The 19,145-nt window shown below is 37.3% G+C and overlaps 1 protein-coding gene across 2 annotated transcripts in view; it reads right to left on the bottom strand.

Moving 5' to 3' along the window:
- Positions 1-19,145, bottom strand: part of SHANK2 (SH3 and multiple ankyrin repeat domains 2) — a gene marked incomplete at both ends in the record, with an annotated part of 309,427 nt that overhangs the window by 195,085 nt on the left and 95,197 nt on the right. For both annotated transcript variants that reach the window (XM_084263484.1, XM_084263485.1), the window contains 2 exons: positions 2,472-2,585; positions 16,136-16,305. In XM_084263484.1, the coding sequence (XP_084119610.1) occupies positions 2,472-2,585; positions 16,136-16,305 (284 nt within the window). The remainder of the gene's footprint in view (positions 1-2,471; positions 2,586-16,135; positions 16,306-19,145) is intronic.

Below are 19,145 nucleotides of genomic sequence, written 5' to 3'. Positions count from 1 at the left end.
GCTGTCCTTGTGACAATTTTTTTCTTATTTTCTTTTGAATGATCAAAGAAATTTTTGCTCAAAGACAATCTTTTCATATATTAAAGCAATCATGTCATATACTAAATTTACTTCCTACGGTATTTCTTCAAAAAGATCTTTCAGTATTTGTGACAAATAGGTTTGGTTACCTTCTTGTAAAAAAACATTGACCAGCAGTGTTCCAGACTGCATCTGGAATATGGTGTCCAGTTCTGGGCCACTCAAGAAGGACAGGGAACTACTTGAAATAGACCAGTGCAGGGCCACTAAGATGATTAAGGGAGTAGAACATCTTCCTTATGAGGACAGGTTGAGGGAGCTGGATCTCTCTAGCCTGGAGAAGAGGAGACTGGAGAGTGACCTCATCAGTGTCTATAAATACATAAAGGGTGAGCGTCAGGAGGATGGAGCCAGGCTCTTCTTAGTGATGTCCAATGATGGGACAAGGGGCAATGGGTGCAAGGTGCATAGGAGGTGCCACGTGAACCTAAGGAGGAACTTTTTCACTGTGAGGGTAACAGAGCACTGGAACAGACTGCCCTGAGAGGTTGTGAAGTCTCCTTCTCCTGAGACATTCAAAACTCACCTGGAAGTGTTCCTGTGTGACCTAATCTAGGTGATCCTGCTCTGGTAGGGAGGTTGGACTAAATGGTCTTTCAAGTTCCCTTCCGACCCCTAACATTCTGTGATTCTGTATATATCTGAAGAAGTTGAAAAAATCCTTTCATACTTTAGAACTTCATTTAATGCCCCTCTCCAGATTTTTTTTCAGTTTTGGGGACAAATGCATAGCTCAAATTTAATGCAGAGCTGCCATGACAGACTTCAGAAAGATCTGTGATGATTTACTTATGCAGAGCACATCTTTATGAAGTCTTTCTATCAACTGATCACAAGGTTTTATTGAAGGACCTTCAGAACAGAGCACACGTGACTCTTCACCAGCTCGTGTTCCACACTGACTGAATTTATTAATCTTCCATAATATTTCTAACAAATGAAATCACACTTGAATTTCAACTTGTTATTCTCTTTTTCCATCTAATATTTGAGAACCACATTGCTCCTAGATTTGCCAACTCCAGCCTCGATCTTCCTCTTGTATAATATTCCTCCATCTTCAAATTTTGATTTGTTCTTAAGCCCCTTGAAAAGCAACACAACTGTTCTCTCTCTATTCTCAGAGCATAAATCCATTCTCTTCAGATTTAGATCTGGTTTTGCCTCCTTCTTTTTTCCTGTCTCAAAATGGAAATAGACAAGGAAGTATAACCTTTTCACACAATGTTTAGTTACCTAGAGCAGAGTCCCTCATGCCTCTTTCCCTCATTCTTTTAAAATTTTCCTATTACAAAAGCTAACTTTTTGGTCCTCTTCTGCTCATTCCTTAACTCTTAAGTTACTACCACAGCTTCCATTATAACAGACAAAATTAAAATAATTATCAAATCTTATAAATATTTCTGAAACCATATTACTCTGGAACTATTAACTTCTCCAGGGCATTCTCTTCCATCCTATCATATTTATACAGTGGGTATATATAAAAAAAGTATACCTGTGCAATTTATAACAACATACATAAAAGAATAACATTTGTGAATTAATGATACATTTCATAATTTTTAGTGTACCATCTGTGCAATGTGAAAAGTTCAAGATCAATACATCAGAGATCCAAAACACATCAATAGTTAATTTAAAACTGCATACACTCCTGGAGAACAATTATTAGATCCTCAGAGCTCATTTATAATGAGCTTTTAATTAGAGAGGATGTCCTCGTATTTTAATTCTTAAAAGCAGAGACATTATGAGATGGTAGGTAATTCTTAAAATGCTTCAATACAAGTTTCTTTTTCTTTTATTATACCAGGACTGTAAAAACTCCTTGCTTAAAGTCTTGTGTTTTACTTCTTACTGCAGCACAAGTGCATGATAAAGGAGGATTCTATTTCCTTTGTCAACAGCAAGGATGTACGCGAGACTTTAATGGATGCCTCCTCAAAAATTTAGTAAAGGGTCAACAGTGGGAACTTTATTGCCATGAATGAGAGCTAACTACATGTTATGACTACCTCAGATTGGGAGATGACTGACCAGATGTTTTTCCATTATTTAATTGTCTAATTAACCATATTCCCGTCCTGTAAGAAAATAAAAGGCATCATAATGCTTAACAAAATGTCTGCATACAGTTCTGTGTAAAAGCTGTCGCAGTACTTCATAGCATAGTCCCCTGTGAGAAAGACCATTTGCTCAGACAGCATCCAGTAAAATCTGATCTTTATTTTTTTAATTCAGCAGCTCATCTTTATTTGATTCTGCAGTTTCCTTTATTGCACAAAAGCGGTGCTGTGCAACACATTATTGTCTAGGCTGCCTCTCTGCTTGGACAGACACATCACATTTGTCATCATTAGGATTCAACAGGAACTTGATCTGATTACCTGGTTTGTTTTCATTTGGTTTACACTGAACTTCTTCAACGCATTCTGCAGGAAACCATCCAATATGTCCCCGGGTGCTGCCTTCCCAGAATCCACCTTCACCAATGCTTAAAACTAAATACAGAGAGACATAGGAACCATTAGTCTTTTTTCCCATCTCATGTAAATACCAAGATAGTTACATAATACACTCAGTAATAATTGAATCACACTCAGCAATAATTGAATATCATGTCGGTAAAAGCAAACATTGTACAGAGTCACAGAGTGACCTTTAAATGTGATCATCCCTGATAAGTGTTTGAAAACTCTTCCCAAATTTATTGTCAGAAGTTTCCTTGGCCCTCACCTAATTCTATCTCTTTTCAGTTTTCTCACTGCTGCTTTTATCAAGCATAAATGGTCATACTAAGACCAAAAAAAATTGGTCTTGTCTGCTCAAATTAAGCTGAAGTGTTGAATCCATTGTAAAACTGAACCCACACTGAAATTGGGTTTAAATAAGACATATTTTGATATTTTATCTCTTTTCTACTTCATAAGGAAATGTGCTATTTTATTTAGTGGGTAGCTCCAGAGGTTTGTAATGTAGGTCAAGTAATATGATTTAACATTTTGAGTACACAGCAAACACTCGAATATCCCACAGGTGCGATACACAATGTAGATGCCTTTTGAAGCATTTCAACAGTTTTTCTTTGTACAAGATAGTGACAATAGGGAGGAGAATTATTCACCAATAGGAGAAAAAGCTTCATCCTGTAGTTCTAATTATCTTGATATTAATCTTCAGACTCAACAAGGATTGTGACAAAAGACTCAAAAACAACAATGTATGTTTCTACTAGTAAGCAACTGGAGATGAATTAAAATAATGAAAGCATCATAAATACTTGCTATGTTTAAATTAATTTTATAGACATTCCTACAAATCTCTTTATGTTAATACATATTAAAAAAAACCATAAATGCACTACTAAAGACATACTACACATTGATATTGGAACAAAGGTGATATTACATATTAACAAAACCACCATTAGCTCGTCTAAATAGGTTGATTTGGAATGTAGCTCAGTCATATAACACGGGTCCTTAGAGGACATCTGTACAAAACACAGTGTTCAGTGAGGAGGTCCCTGAACTACCAAAAATAAGCCCGTGGAAGTCAAAGCAGCACAACTCCATTAGCTGTGTGCTAGCTAAGCCAGCCAAGCTAACTGGCCCTGCTGAAAATCAAGGCTAATTAGCTCAAGCATATCTCCTTGCTAACATATGCATATGGTTTTCAAGACCTGGGATAATATCTCTGCAGGGTATTTCAGTATGGAAGGGATATTAACATGCTCAGAGCTACTCTGATGATCTCCAACACAAGCACTCTTTCCGCTGCTAAAGCATACCTTGTCAGGCTTTAAAATCGTAGTCCCCGAGCCCAACTGCAATTAAATTCTGTATCAGTGGAAATGCTGTGACTCAGTGCCATTGATTTTGAACTTGATTTGCACTACTACAGAGTAAGATGAAAATTAAGTCAATGATAGACCAAATTTTTTTTTAAATCTTGGTAATTCTAAAGAGGTGGTAAGAACTCTGGTTTGGCACACCAGGACCTCTAAAACTGCATTTGAAATTAAATGTATACCTAGTTTTTCATTAATGCAATCCCAAGTTATTTGTGTTATTACTTATGGAGCATGGAATTCTATTAGCATAGGTATTTATTAGAAAAATGGGTTTAAATGTGTCAATTTTAAGACCTTTATTGTCGGAAATGCAGAGATACTGATATTGTCGAAATTGCAGAGATACACCAGCAACCAGGCTGGTGAAGGGGCTGGAGGGCAAATCATATGAGGAATGGCTGAGGGAGCTGGGGATGTTTAGCCTGGAGAAGAGGAGGCTGAGGGGAGACCTTATCACCACCTACAACTACCTGAAGGGAGGTTGTAGAGAGGTGGGCGATGGCCTCTTCAGCCAGGTGACAGAAGATAGAACAAGGGGAAATGGCACAAAGCTGTGCCAGGGCAGGTTTAGATTGGATATTAGAAAAAAAAATTTTACTGAAAGAGTTGTCAGGCCCTGGAACAGGCTGCCCAGGGAGGTGGTTGAGTCACCCTGGGTAGATGAGGTACTTAAGGATATGGTTTAGCATAGGATGGGAATGGTTGGACTCGATGATCTTCAAAGGTCTCTTCCAACCTTGTGATTCTGTGATTCTGATTCCCTGGACTGCATATTTACACATCACTAAGTACATATTAAGCCCCAGGAAAGTCCTACACTTGGATGGGTCCCAAATGCACCATTCAACAAGCACCTTTCTGACATATAAGAAAATCTAGACCTGCCTAAGTAGTTATGGTGTAATAGGGGTGGGCACTGACCTCAGAAGACGCCAACAATTCCACAGTGACACTTAGGCTGAATAAAAAAGTTTTAGCCTGCCTGTCCTTTTAGTTACCTAACATCTACTGACATTGTTAACAGAAGCAGAAAATATTTAATCTCTATATGTAAACGTAAGCAAAAATGAAGAAACCAGATCTGTGCTTTATAATACATAAACCAAAATATTAATAAATACAAATTTGGGGAATAATTAATGAAAAATATGCTGTAAAACTCCAATTATTCTTGAATATGCTTAAAGCCTGTACACTTTAACACACGGTCAATTTGATAATCCAGTATTATATAAAACATATTCATTCAATATATAGGCTATTCATCAGCTTCCAATATGTTTTTTAACACTGTTTCCATAATAAAGTGCATATTCTTATATATAAGATAAGGAAGTAGGAAAGCTTAATAACATATACAGCTGTGATAATTATTGTAGGATCCTACAGTACATTTATTTAATTTCAAATCACAAAAGTGAGTGTAAGACTCCAGACGAAAGTTATTTTCAAATATGAGACTGTAAAAGATTCCTGTTGCAAGTAACTAGGTTTTTTGAAAAGAGTTTTCAGCCCTGAACCTCAGGCCCGATTTCCCTCCACAAACTGGGAAGATAGGGCAAACAAAGCTACCTGGAGACTGAAAGAGACTTCCATAATTTGATAATTTATTGATCACTCAGATCTGCTATTTTGACACTCCAAGTTACATGGATATTTCCATCTTCAAAACACACTTGCATTGAAAGAAGGAAGTAGGGTATTTCACATCCACAGAGTAATGTCATGGGTTTATGATAGGAGCAACTGATAAGTCATCCAAATCAAGATGGGAAGAAAAATTTGTTTTGTAAGTCTATCTGTGAGTGCAAAACCAGCCCACTTTAGATCATTATTACATGAATTCTTAATATTAGTAATTACTAATAACAAGAGCAAAGCAAAAATACATGTAAGTCCTGCCCAAAGACATAGCATCTATGGAAAAGAGGTAGAAGGGGCAATGTGGTGAGGCCAGAATACACACAGCATTCACAATTCTGGTTCAAGTCCATGTAGAGATTACATCTATAAACAAAATGATGGTACCTTTGGATTTAATATCAAGAAAAAACATCATGAGTGCCAAGAAGGAACAGAAAGCCTAATGGAACTGCAAGAGGGACAAAGATGACCCAACATGTAAACAAGGGGTAGCCAAGGATACAGCTGACATGCAGTGACAAATTGCTGGTGAGATGGAAGGCAAGCACATATGGCCTAATACTCAAAAGGTAGAAGCTGAGATCTAGATGCTTCTGCACTACCAAAAAACTTGAAATAATCTTTTTAACATATCTCAGCTACTGCCATTAATAAGAAATTCTGCAGCAGGAGCCAAAAGCATTGTATGTTTTCAAACTTTTCCGATTTGGATAACTGGAAACTTAAAGGATAAATCAAAAAATATAATTTATCTTTTGTACCTGTGAATGCTTTTTTAGAATGAGGCCTTAATTTCTGTCTTTTGCCTCTCACAATAGTGCTTAAGAGACACGTTGTAGTAGATAATTTGGTACCAGCAACAGATTTTCTAATGAACATTTTCCCTTCTGAAGGACATAACAATGGTAAATCAAGGGATAACTTTTCCAAAATTAATAATTAAGCTTTATAATTTCAAGTATTTTTTTCCGTTTGCTTTTATTAAAAACAAAAGATGTGGTTGCTATGGCAAGAGCAGGCCAGAGTCTCTTTACACACAACATGAATTACCAAAAGAATCTGATGTTATAAAAGTAAAATTAAGGTTCTAGTAACAACATGAATCCTGATATGACTTTGCACATCAGAAGTCTAGTTTAAAACAAGAATTATGTTCAATTCTATGAACAAAACTGTAAATCAAAATTGGACAAATACCAAACAATTGAATTACTGAAAAACACGTATGAGCAAGTATCTGTCAGGGTTATATTTAAGGTCTTATATTTAAGGTCATTAAAATGCTATACGTAATATCAACCACATCCTGCTTTGCCAAAGTCTAGAAAAATCCACAAGAAAATTATATACAGTGTCAATCTAGTATAGGATGTTTTGGTGCTTGCAACTTCTGTAAAATTACTGATTATGTATATATTGTAACTAATGGTAATATATTTATCTCACACAGCTTAATTACTCAATATTAAAAATCACTTCAATGAAAACAAAGAGAGTTTTATTCTTCCACATTATAGCTCACTTCATTTCACCACAATCAAGAAATAGATTTTTCCATCAAGTGATGTCCATACTATTTCTACATTCTTTGTGATATTCAAATTTCAGTAAGCAAGTTATTGTGGGTATCCTTATTTGCACAAATGTCCATGACATATACAGGGAAATTCAGCCCCTTGTCTTTATAGGTACTGCTGGATATATCTGAAACATCTTTGCAATATCTACAATCGATTTTTGGTGCTTGTTTAAACTGTATTCTTATTTCCTGGGAAAATAAATAGTTATATAGATTGGGAATAACAGATCATCTTCTGGAAAAACAATAGCATTTCTACAAGCAGGAGATAAAAGATAAATCAACAGAATGACAAAACAAGTATAAAGTAAGGTGGAAAAATCCATTGCAAAATCTAGCAACTTAACTAGCCTATGCTGATGTAAGAACTGTAAGAGCTAAAAGTAGGTTCTACATGCTTGTCAAGAGCAGCTGAAGATTTCAATTCCCATAGTGAGATGTGGAATTATGTAAGCTGAAAGCCTTCTAGAACATACAATAAAAGCAGAAAAGTTCACTATTTCCTTCTTAATCTGAAAGCCAGGGTGAGACTGTTCCTTCCATTCAAAGTGCAGCATGAATATGCTATTTCCCTTGATGCCATTGTTCTGTTACTGATAACAACTGCTATTTACCTAATGAAATACAAAGGGTTTTCATCTGAATTTTAGCTAGCAAGGTTCATTGCAGGTTTGAACTCTGGTTTTGTGTCTTGATGTAACAATCTCCTGGATTTGTTTTTTTAAAATAAAGTAGATTTTTGATTTCCAGTAGGTAGAGATACAACTTCTTTCCCTTAGAAATACCTAATATTATAAAGGTTTTTCTCTAGTAGAAATATTTGTTGCCTGATATAAATTTTCAGAATTATTTGCCCTTTGGAAGGAGAGCTTCCAAATGACACACAATCTATGCAAGAATAGTTAATTCATAGAAGAAAACAATTTTGCTTAAAACAGCTCATATAATGATTACAATTTTAAAATACGTGTTTCTAGCCTTGATTTCTAATAGCAACTTATTTCCTAAGTATACCTATCTTTGTAAACAAATCTATTTTTGCATATGACCAGGTAAATCAAAAAGAATATTAAGAGACAAGTACTGTGCAGAGCGACTGTCCTCCTCATTTGAAGTGCAACTTGACTCAGACTTTGCACACAACATAAACGAAGGGCAGCACAAGTTACAACTTCATCTTTCTCTCTCGTAAAGAGACATATTTTTCATAGAATGTGTTAGGTTGGAGGAGACCTTTAAAGGTCATCTAGTCTAACCCTCCTACAGTAAGAAGGGACATCTGATCAGGTTGCTCAGAGCCCTATCAACCCTGACCCTGAATGTCAACAGGGATGGGACCTCCACTACCTCTCAGGGCAACCTGTTTCAGTGATCTGATAGTCTCATACTGAAGAAGTTTTTAATAATATCCAGCCTAAATCCCCCCTTTTCTAGTCTAAAACCATTACCCCTCATCCTATTGCTGCATGCCATTGAGAAGAGTTCTTCCCCAGCTTTCTTATAGACAATTTTCAGGAAGGCTGCTGTAAGGTCCTCATGGAGCCTTCTCTTTTCCAGGCTGAACAACCCCAACTCTCTCACAGCCTTTCTTCATAGGAAAGGTGCTCCAGTCCTTTGATAATTTTTGTGGCCCTCCTCTGGACATGCTCCAACAGGTTCATGCCCTTCTTGTGTTGAGGGCTCCAAAGCTGGACACAGTATTCAGGTAAGGAATAATCCAGATTTCTCCAAAGCTGGTTTTAGTTCAAATTTTACTCTATTTCTTTACCTACCCTCCTTGTTGTGTGGATAGATCTCCCTCCCTCCCTTCCTGACATTAATGATGAACAGGATCTGTCTGTTCTGCCTTATGGACAGCCTGTTTCTGGCTTTCAGCACCTAATCAAGAGAGACTGACACAACTGGAGACTAGTGCAAGATGACTGGAAAGGAAATCATTGTCTATCGCCCTGATGACAACCGCATTAAGGGCTCCAGCATGCAAACAAGCAACTGTGCCCCAGCTGCCATGTAGAAAATGTTCTTGTGCAGTACACATACAATCTGGAAGGAAAGCCTCATGTATCTGCAGCTACTGATTTTGTATAATTGACCTGAGCAGGCACATTTGACTGCAGTTCCACAGACATTTCTTTTAGGGGAGAAGCAACTGCAGCATCTCTTTCCCATCTGAGGCTGTTGGAACCTCTCAGAGAAATCAAATTAGGGAAATGTGGACACGTATTCTTCACTTTTTAAACTTACATTAAATTTGCAGTTTTGCCTCCAAAACAAAAGTGTGATGCAGTCATGGCTGCAAGGAGTTTACCTTTCTGTTATCCAAGAAACCCTGCTGGTTTATCTGGAAAGTAACTTTACCTACCTATACTTCAGAATTTAATTGTCTGACTTTTCCTAACAGTCTCACTGCCTTTCCCTGAGCTCATCTCCTGGTTGTCTCCCATCGGTCTCTGCAAGCAGATGGTAAGAATAAGGAGCCTTCACTTCAGGGTTTGGGTGCATGTCACGACCTTAACCACCATGACCACGATCAGTGTCACACCAGATCCTGGCTTGAAAAAGCTCTTTATATTTTATTACCTCTACTTTCTCAAAAAAGAAACACTGCAAGCAAGCAACATTCTGGAAAAGAACTTTGGGATGAGAAGACAACAGTGACTATTAACAGAGCAACCACTCACTACGTCAAAATCTACAAATAAATAATCTGCACGTAATCTCTTAAATCTGAGGAAATAGGGCTCAGCTGAAATAGAACTGAATGAGCTGTGCTGTTCAAGATTTGGCCAAAATCAGGGCGGGTTCTTCCTTTATCTTTGACAACAGGTTTCTATGAAGATCACCTTTTTCCTGTTATTTGAGTGTCTCTTAAATAATTCAGGGAAAGTGAAGGAGAGAGAAGAAGCACATAAGAAACAAATCCTCTACATTGCTTTGAAATTTGGATAGAATTTCACATCAAGCATCAGAAAAATCCATCCATTTGTAACGTTGATCACCATTCTCTGTTGAAGAAGGGGTGGACAGAGTCAAGTTTGCTCTTAGAGAGCATTAATCTGAGAAGGGGTCCTGAACTAACTTAGATTTGGAGCTTGTATTACTGTGTTGGACCATGATAATGTGCTCTTATGCCATTCATAGCTACTCACGGTTTTCTGGTACTCCCTGTCTCCTTAATATTTTGGGCCAGTTACTGACTACTGAAGGGAGGCTGCCTTTAAGTAGTCAACAGCAAAGACAACAGGGGTCTGTGGATGGTCTTATGTCCTAATCACTTTCTTGACAGTAAAGCAAGTTCTTCTGCAGGAGAAGGAGCAAGGCTGTGTGTTTGTTACAACATGGATATATCAGTTCCAAGTATAACTCTCTCCTGCTCTTCAGATACAAGCAGCTTGAAGAAATGGGTTAGGTTATTAACTGGATTGAGTTATAATTATTTTTCAGGAATTTAAATCAAACAGATCAAGTCAGGAGACAATAAGGAAGCAAAATACACCAGTGAATCTGGGTAAGATTAATATTCCATTTCACATTAATTGCATCCATCATATAAAAGAGTAGCAAAACAATGCTTATGTAAACCTCTTAGGTTAAACTTTGCCAGCATACTTACTCAGACAAGGTAAAATATGCTCCTGAAGAAATAAAAAAGCATTTCTGTGGCTCTTCCCTTTCCAGTATTTTATTTTACTAATCTAACAAGTGCAAAAGCCTGGGAGAGCAACTTTCCTTCTGCCTACAAGCACTGTCTGTAGTCAATATCTTCAAGCACAGCAGGGGTTTAATAATCTTTCTTTTTCAAAATGACTTACAAATAGATTTCACAAGAAATGAAAATGTTAGTGATATATTTGGATTGCCCTTCTGTCTGAGATCACACTGAAATAAAAGTAGTGTTGCAAGGGTCAATACTTCTAATGCTGAGAACTACTGACTTTCTGCCTAGAACAGATGCTTGAATCACTACTACTGAATTACTACCATTTCTCTGACCCCTGAGAACAGACCTCAATTGTGGTAAACTCCTTTGAGATGTGCAGACTGTGCCTGCACAGGAAGAATCTCAGAAGGTTCATGAAAAAGTCTGTTGGAGCATATTTGCGATACTGAAACAACTCCTCATTTTTCTAGATACTAAGCACTAGAAAGTTTATCTAACCAAAATAAAAGTTAAAGAAATGGAGAATTTTCCAAAACTACCCTGTGTATTCTGTTTGCCCCTCAGGTGAAAAAGAGGAGACTGTAGTATGATAGAATCGTAGAAGGTTTTGGGTTGGAAGGGACATCAAAGCCCATCTAAGCCCACGCCCCTGCCATGGGTGGGGCCACCCTCCACTAGCCCGGGTTGCCCAAAGCTCCATCCAGCTGGCCCTGAACATTTATCAGGGCAAGCAACAAAAAGAAGAGAGTAAAGCAAAAAGCCGACATTTGGAAGCCACCCATGGACAAACTGTACCCTGATCTGGGACTTGAAAACTGGAAGAAGTAACTAGAAATCACATGGCAAATGGAAATGCTGTAATAAAAACCACACAGAAAGACAAGAAAAACAAAACTCTGAGCAGGCCAACCATGTATTTTTGCTCCTTCTAGGTCAGTGAAGGGTAATTCATACGCATTTCACATATGCTTCAAATAACATAGATTCTGGAAACAGTTTTGATTGTTTTGTTTCTAAGTGATGGGAGATTGTCTGCCTCATGTTGATTGGTACCCAGCACTTGGATCTGTTACCTTTCCAACAAGGTATACTAGTACAGATCTGAATTGCAGGTAACCTTCTTGAGGATACACGGATACCTTGGTAATGTTTATCTTCATGACACAGAAAACTGCTAATCCTTTGTAAGCAAAGGACTTTGGAGCACCACATTCTATTCATATATCTGAGTTTTCTTATAAAAGAGGTCACTCAAATTCCAGTGTAAGAATTACATTTAGCAATGCAAAAGCTGATTAAAATACATTTTGCAGATACTTGATACATGTATGTGTGTTTGGATTGTGGCAGATTACTTGATAAGGATTTTTAGATATAAAATAAAGAAACAAAACATGTTAAACATATTTAAGTGAGGAATGAAGCTAGCTCTTCTTCCTTTATGTAAAAACATAAGATTAGGATTGTTCTTGTACAAATAAAGATATTGGATTTATTTTTACAACAGCCATGGCCCTTCTCTCATGAGTGGCAGACACACAAATGATGTCAGTATGTATGACTAACAACTAAAAATAAAGCAGATATTTTTGTACAGGCTATGTAATATCCTATTAATATAAAACCATTTTGTTTAGTTTACATTTTCTTTGGACCTTGCCCATTCACAGCTTTCTCTGAGCCATTTCCTTGTATCACATACTGTGAACTATTGTCACTCAGGCACTTCTAGCAGTGTTAGAAAGGAAAAAAAAATCTGTCTTATCTTCATCTGATGAAAGCACTTTTCAGTAGGAGTTTAGGAATTCATCCCTCTTCATGACCCTTCTAATTCTACCAAGTTAAAAAAGAAAATCCATAAAAAAACATTTCCCAACTAATCCCTTTCTCTAATATGTTGTTCTGGGGTTTTATCCCTGTAATAAATGCTTTGCTACATCTTTACTGTGATTAGTCTCATGGGATGTACATGTGATGAGCATCTCCTCAGGGTCAGTCTGAGCACAGACCAGAATCCCATAGCAAATGCCAACACGTGTTTGAATATCCCAAAACATTCCAAGAAGCCAGTGTTCTACCATCAGTGTTTTATACACAACAGTGTAGCTACCAAGTTGTCAGAGGAAAAGGTGCTAAGATGAAGCTTTTTATTGTTAAATGTGAGGCAAAGATGTTTCCAAAGTGAGGAAAAATTTAATTCCATGAGTTTTAATGCTGTTTGAGTGCCTACAAGCACACAGAGAGTAACTAAATCCTACAGAGGCATGGATACCCCCAAAAAAATCAAAACCTCAGTGCTGACTGGATCAGGATCTAGCTAAGCAAGTCTCTAAAAGACAGATAATATATCCAGTACCAAGTGGAATTTTTGCTCAGAGAAAGAAAGAAAAAAAAAAGAAAAGAGGCAGGAAATCCTTAGAGCCAGCAGTCCTGGCACTCACATAGCATGCAAGAAGTACTCAGGATGAGAAGACCTCTGCTGCCTGTGCTCTTGGGTGATGGAGAAGAGGCCTATCAATCTGTTACACTAACGTAAATTTTTAAATTATTATAATCTATAAATAATTACATTACGACTGGAACAGGAACATGAATCCAGATTTAATTGAACCTGGATTTTTGTCACACATGCTAAGTTTGAACGGCTTCCTCAACACTGCTACACAACTGAGACCTTTTTCAAGCATCACTGTGCTTTTACTTTTCATTCTTTGCGTGACCTTGTTGTGTTCATCCTGACATACTTTTCATGCCAACTGAGGAATCATTGACATGGCAACATGAAATAGGCTTTGATCTTGTTCTGGAAGTTTTTATCCTTTGATTAGCAAACGGAAACTGTCATATGGCCTTGCCATGTCACCAGCCTTAAATTATGGTCCACAAGATTTTATCCCAAGCAGTAACACTGAAAATCCCTACATACACTTTTTCTTTCTTCAAACTTTTTCTTAAAGCAGGCTGACATGTATAAAAAACTTACTAGACTTTACGCATCAATGTCCTATAAAATGCTCTAAAACTAGTGTGCCTGCAAATGCTAGACCTCTGCCAGATTTTAATTCAATGTGCAAATCATATACTTGAAGCTGAAAAAATAATCCCTGCAGGGATGATTTGATGTTGGATGGGCATGTCCCCCTTTTTCTAACAGTAATAATTAATTTAGAATCAGATTCAGTAAACACAGATTTCCCCCATAAATAAAGATGTAAAGCTCACAGACTAGAAACAGTCTCCTTTTCTATTTCAGCATTTTGACTGGGTTGGTTAGTGTCCTTCCCAAACACCCTCGATCTCGAATTTAGATCATACTAAGAAGATTTGAAAAGTGAACTAATTTCTTCTTGCATATGTTACTTGCATACTTGCATTTCTTTTTGTATCTGGTTACTGTCATAATAAATTAGAACCAAGTGCTCCTGAACCATTTAAAAAAAAAAAATATAAACCTCTTAATTGAAATTTAAATCCCTTCTTCTTGGGGTATTTTTGCATATAATAGCTTCAAAATCTCTACTGTAAACAAGCACCCAAATAGCAAAGACCCCTTACAAATTCCATCATTCCAAGCACCCTGTCACAAGAATCGATACTGAGCTTAAATCCCATAGATAAACAAAAAAAATCACCACAACTTGAAGTTCAACAACTCAATTGAACACAATCGTGTAGGGATAAAACATCCCCCAAAGAACAGATGATGGTATTCAAATACTCATTCTTTATCTACTGGGTCTCTGTAAACACACTCAGTGTAGGAAGTTATTTAGTACCACTCATGACACCAAAAATGTCATCCTTTGCCGGTACAAGCAATACTTCCTGGTATTGCTAATTTTTCTGAGATTAATAAGCAGAGTTCTGGGGTGTGTTTAAGTCTCATTTCTTTAATTCTTTTTTCCCCCCACTCTAACTGACATTTATTTTGTTTTGTTGTAATTACATCTTTCTCAACTGGTTTGTTTCTCTACCCTTCCAGTGAGAACTCCATACTCTATACAGAAGACCCCAGGCCTTCATATTTTAACCCAAGAATAAGTAGTCTTTTCTAAAGATATGAATAGCTCACAACAGCTCTAAATTTGCTTTACATGCTTGCATGACAGTCACCTACCATGTAGCTTTACCTCTCCCTAGACTGCATCCATTCTTTTGAGACTCAAAGACTTTTAGGAAGCAGTATTATGCATTACTTATCTTGTGTTTATTCTCATATCCTGGATGTTTGTAAAGCTCAGTCCCAAACCATGCAAAGTCTGTCAATTTTGGTTGAATGAATGAAATCTGAAGAATACTGCCCTTAAAAATAAAATATATACAAGATTAATTGTATATATTCTGTATATACTCGACACCTTCTGAAGGCCTGAGTTAACAAAAAAAATTAAATTCACATATGCTTCAGAATCAGCCATATCCAAAAATAAAAATGCCAAAATACCTTCGAATGGCTTTCAATTTTTTTCCAAATACTGTGCAGGCTCAAGGGAGGAGATATTTGAAGTTTTCCTTTGCAAGGGAAGTGTTTTTAGTTTCAAAGAAGTTTTCTAAGTAACACTTTTATTTAGGACACTGGATTTATTCACTTTTATTTGATTTCCATAAGTGGTACTTTTTTTTGTATGGACTGAGCAGAAATTCATGACCAGTTTTACCTGGATGTGCAACTGAAACTGTCCCCTTAGCAAAATCATCCTGTAAACCACATATCCTACTTTCTCAGCCATACCTGGATGTCCTCACTGTCTTCAAAATAACACCAAGTTTAGCTTTGGTTTTAACATATTCTTAGTTGGGAAGTGCACCAGTGAACAGAAATTATACATGCACTGCCACACTTACCTACTTAGGTAAAATAGGTTCCACCTACCTACTTACCCAAAGTCTCACAAGGGGAGTTTTTCTACTTAACCAATAAATTGTTCTTTAAGGAAAGGGCTTGAAACAGGTTTGACCTTATCCCTATTTCCATCCTGAGCTGCTTAGATAGCTGACATGTTTACAGCCTCTTAAAGCCCTAGAGTTGTCTTTCTATAATGACTACAGGAGAAAATTACGTGCTCTGTGTAAAAGACAATGCTGCTATTACCACACATATTCCTGAATTTTAGTGGTACTTGGAAGCCACAGTGCAATTGGTAGCTGAATATGCATCAGTTACAAAACTAAGGAGCAAAATATCCTCTAACAAAAGCATGAAAGCACTTCTACTGAATAGATTTCTTTTTTACCCCTAAATTAGAAGATAATTTTAAAATAAAAATTCCATCTAGCAGAGGAATAGTTTATTCAAAATTAATTAAATACTCACCTTTGACTCTATCTCCTTTGTGCAGATGAATTTCCCCTTCTCCTTGAGGTTGATATGGCTTTATGACAATAAAAAGTCTTCCAGGTACAGCACTGTAAAGCTTGCGTTTTGGACCCTGATAATCCAAGGCAGACAGAGTATCCTTGTTGGCACTAGGATTGTAAACGGCACTGGAAATTGAAATTAAAAAACATTACCTGGTTATTTAAAATGGGAAAAATTAATATTTTATGATCACATTAACAGGATTAAATTAAGCAGTAAATAACATAATTGTCTTTCAGTAAGGCATCTATAATCCTGCAAAAAAAACCCCATGTTTTTCATCCTAAACACTTGCTTATAATGGTTAAAATCTTTCCATAAGAAACATGATCAATATTCATCTAACCATGATGGCCTAGAAAAGAAAACACATAACACTAAATTTTTAGGTTTTCTGCTAATTAAAGTTTTACATTCACAGACACTGATTACGTTTAAAATTTATATGTAAATCATACATTACAAGCATTGCAATCAGTCAGAAAGACTTTAAAACCTGAGTATTTACAGTTTTTGTTGGGAATGGATACCTTTGAAATATTGCAACATTAATTGAAAATCAAGACAACTGAACAGCTCCATCTTCTACCAAAATAGGAATCAACCAGTCTATCGAAACAGGTACATAACTTGTCTGGTAAGGAAACCCACAAACATAGTGGATCTTTTGTTTCAGAAAAACTTCTCTTTTCTACCAGGAACTTCTTTAACCTCTGGAACAGCATGTCCCTTTCACCTCCTATGACCTGTGAAGAGGTGCTAACAAAGACAAACAGTACTTAAGGGTTTCAAAGTGAGCATGGAGTGTGCATCAAAACCTCAGCCAAATCTCACAGTTGTTGAAAGAAGACAGGAAAAGATGGCATTTGGGTTTCAGTTCTTTTGCTCCATTCCTTTTTCCTTGTAAGCGAAGAAAGTCATGACCATTAAAAAAATCCAGATCTATAAACTGGATGACACACATCCAATTTCTACTTATATCAGGCTGTATTTTCTGCCTAGTCTGGCAGCTGCCAGGTAGCAGCTATTCACAACATTATGTCCCAGCACCTTTTGTACCTCCTACCACAGCAGACTCATTCATTTTCTCCCTTACTGAAGGAGGAGAGGGAAATGGCACATTTAACCTTCATGCTGAATGCATCATCTCTCATGAGACAGGCTTTCTAATGGAAATCAGGGCTGCAACATGGGATAGATGACTTAATAAAAGACCTCCTCTCTCCCGCCTTATTCCCAACTTGAGCTGCCAGCCCAGCAGGTCCCATGCCATGAAGGAGAAGGAGGATGTGGAGATTTCAAGAGATGGTTTTCTATCCCACCTAGAAGATAGCCATCCTTGATGTCTCAACCATTACTGATGCTTTGCTGGCACCTCCTTTCACAAATCACCATGGGACAAATTCTACAGGAAGGATGCCAGTTCCCCTGCCTATCCCAGCCCCAAGGTATGAAGAGCAGCAGCCTCATGAGGGGATAAAACAGCTGAGCCATGCAAAGATCACCTGAACCCCTTCCCTTCCAGCACCACTTCCCAGAGCTCTCTTTTCTACAATGCAGACCCCACAAACTACCTTAACCCTTTCTCATACACTGACCTTCTCCATCAGCTGCTCCCTTCTGGCTGCCTCTGCTCCAACTCCATCTACTGCTATGTCAACAAGAGCTTTTTCATCTAAGGGGAGCAATAGCTTCATAGTGAATGCATTATTTGCAAATAATAAGGAGAAACAGCAACAATTCCCACATTTAGCTGACAGTAAGTAGGTGGTCATACTGTTAAACAAAATCTGTGAGGAAAATGTCATGTAAGGTGCCATTCATGACTGCAAAACTGGTCGGTGGCAGGAAAAGGCTTGGCTTGCAGGAAAAACCATATGTAAAATCCTTTTAGTAGTCTTTAAATTTCAAGAGCCTCTAGCTCTCTTCTTATTACTTGTATGTACTCTGGATATCTCTGAAACAATTTCTGATAATAAATATGCAAACCTGCATCCAGGTAGGAGTTCAAGTAGCTAACTAGCTGAAATGCTGATGCACTAAGAGAAAGTCCAAAATTTTATTTCCCCCAAATTTCAGGCATGAAGTTTGTTTTAACCACCAATTGTGCTAGTTTTCAAACTCGCATGCTCTCAGAAAGGGAACAGGAAAGTTGTTGGATAAAGCCAAGGCAAATAAATATTTGCTTACTCAAAAAAAAAAAAAAAAAAAGTGTAGCTGTTCCCCACCCATCAAAGACCTTTTTATACTTGGAGTATTTGCAAGTGCACTATCCTAGGAATGTTGATCAAATGGCATTTTTTTATCCCTTCCAGCTAAAATAATCATTGACTCTAAGGTGAAAGCTCCCACTCTGGAGGCATCAGCAGAATCCAGTGGAAGATGAGGCCACTCATTCTCTGAGAAGCACCTCACGGCCACCTCCTCACCTAAGAGAACCTTCACTACACACAACGTGTTATCATGCTAAGTCTCTGTGAGGAAGCGACACCCAAATATAGTTTTTGTCATTACTGTAACGTACAAGGCACAATGAGTTTGTTATACTGCATGAAGCCACTGGCATAAGAAATTTGCATCTCGTTCCTTCCAGTGATTCTTATGTTTCAGACAACTTTTTTTTTCTACTCTCCAGCAGTATTGTTACTGTCACAAATAGTGCTTGTCAGTTTGGGTGCCTACAGCCGAGGAGAGAAGAAGAATATGCAAGGTAGCAGGTGACAGCTTCAACTACATGATGTTCTGTTTTACTGACTTGAGAACTCTAATAAAGAATTACACCTACAAATGACAAAAAGAAACCTTAACATTTCTTAGCAATACTCGTGTTCTTTTCCACTCTCAAGAGTGAATGTATTTTGATATTAGGAAAACAGGACTGAACCTGGTATTTTTGAAGGCCCTTGAATTAAATGTATTTGGTGAAAACATTTAAGCTCTCATTCTCTCCATTGGTACTAAGCTC

This window comes from Gallinula chloropus (genome assembly GCF_964237585.1).
Source record: "Gallinula chloropus genome assembly, chromosome: 4".
Classification (NCBI taxonomy): Eukaryota; Metazoa; Chordata; class Aves; order Gruiformes; family Rallidae; genus Gallinula; species Gallinula chloropus.
Note: the sequence above shows the minus strand (reverse complement) of the source record. Positions and strands in the feature narration are given on the sequence as shown.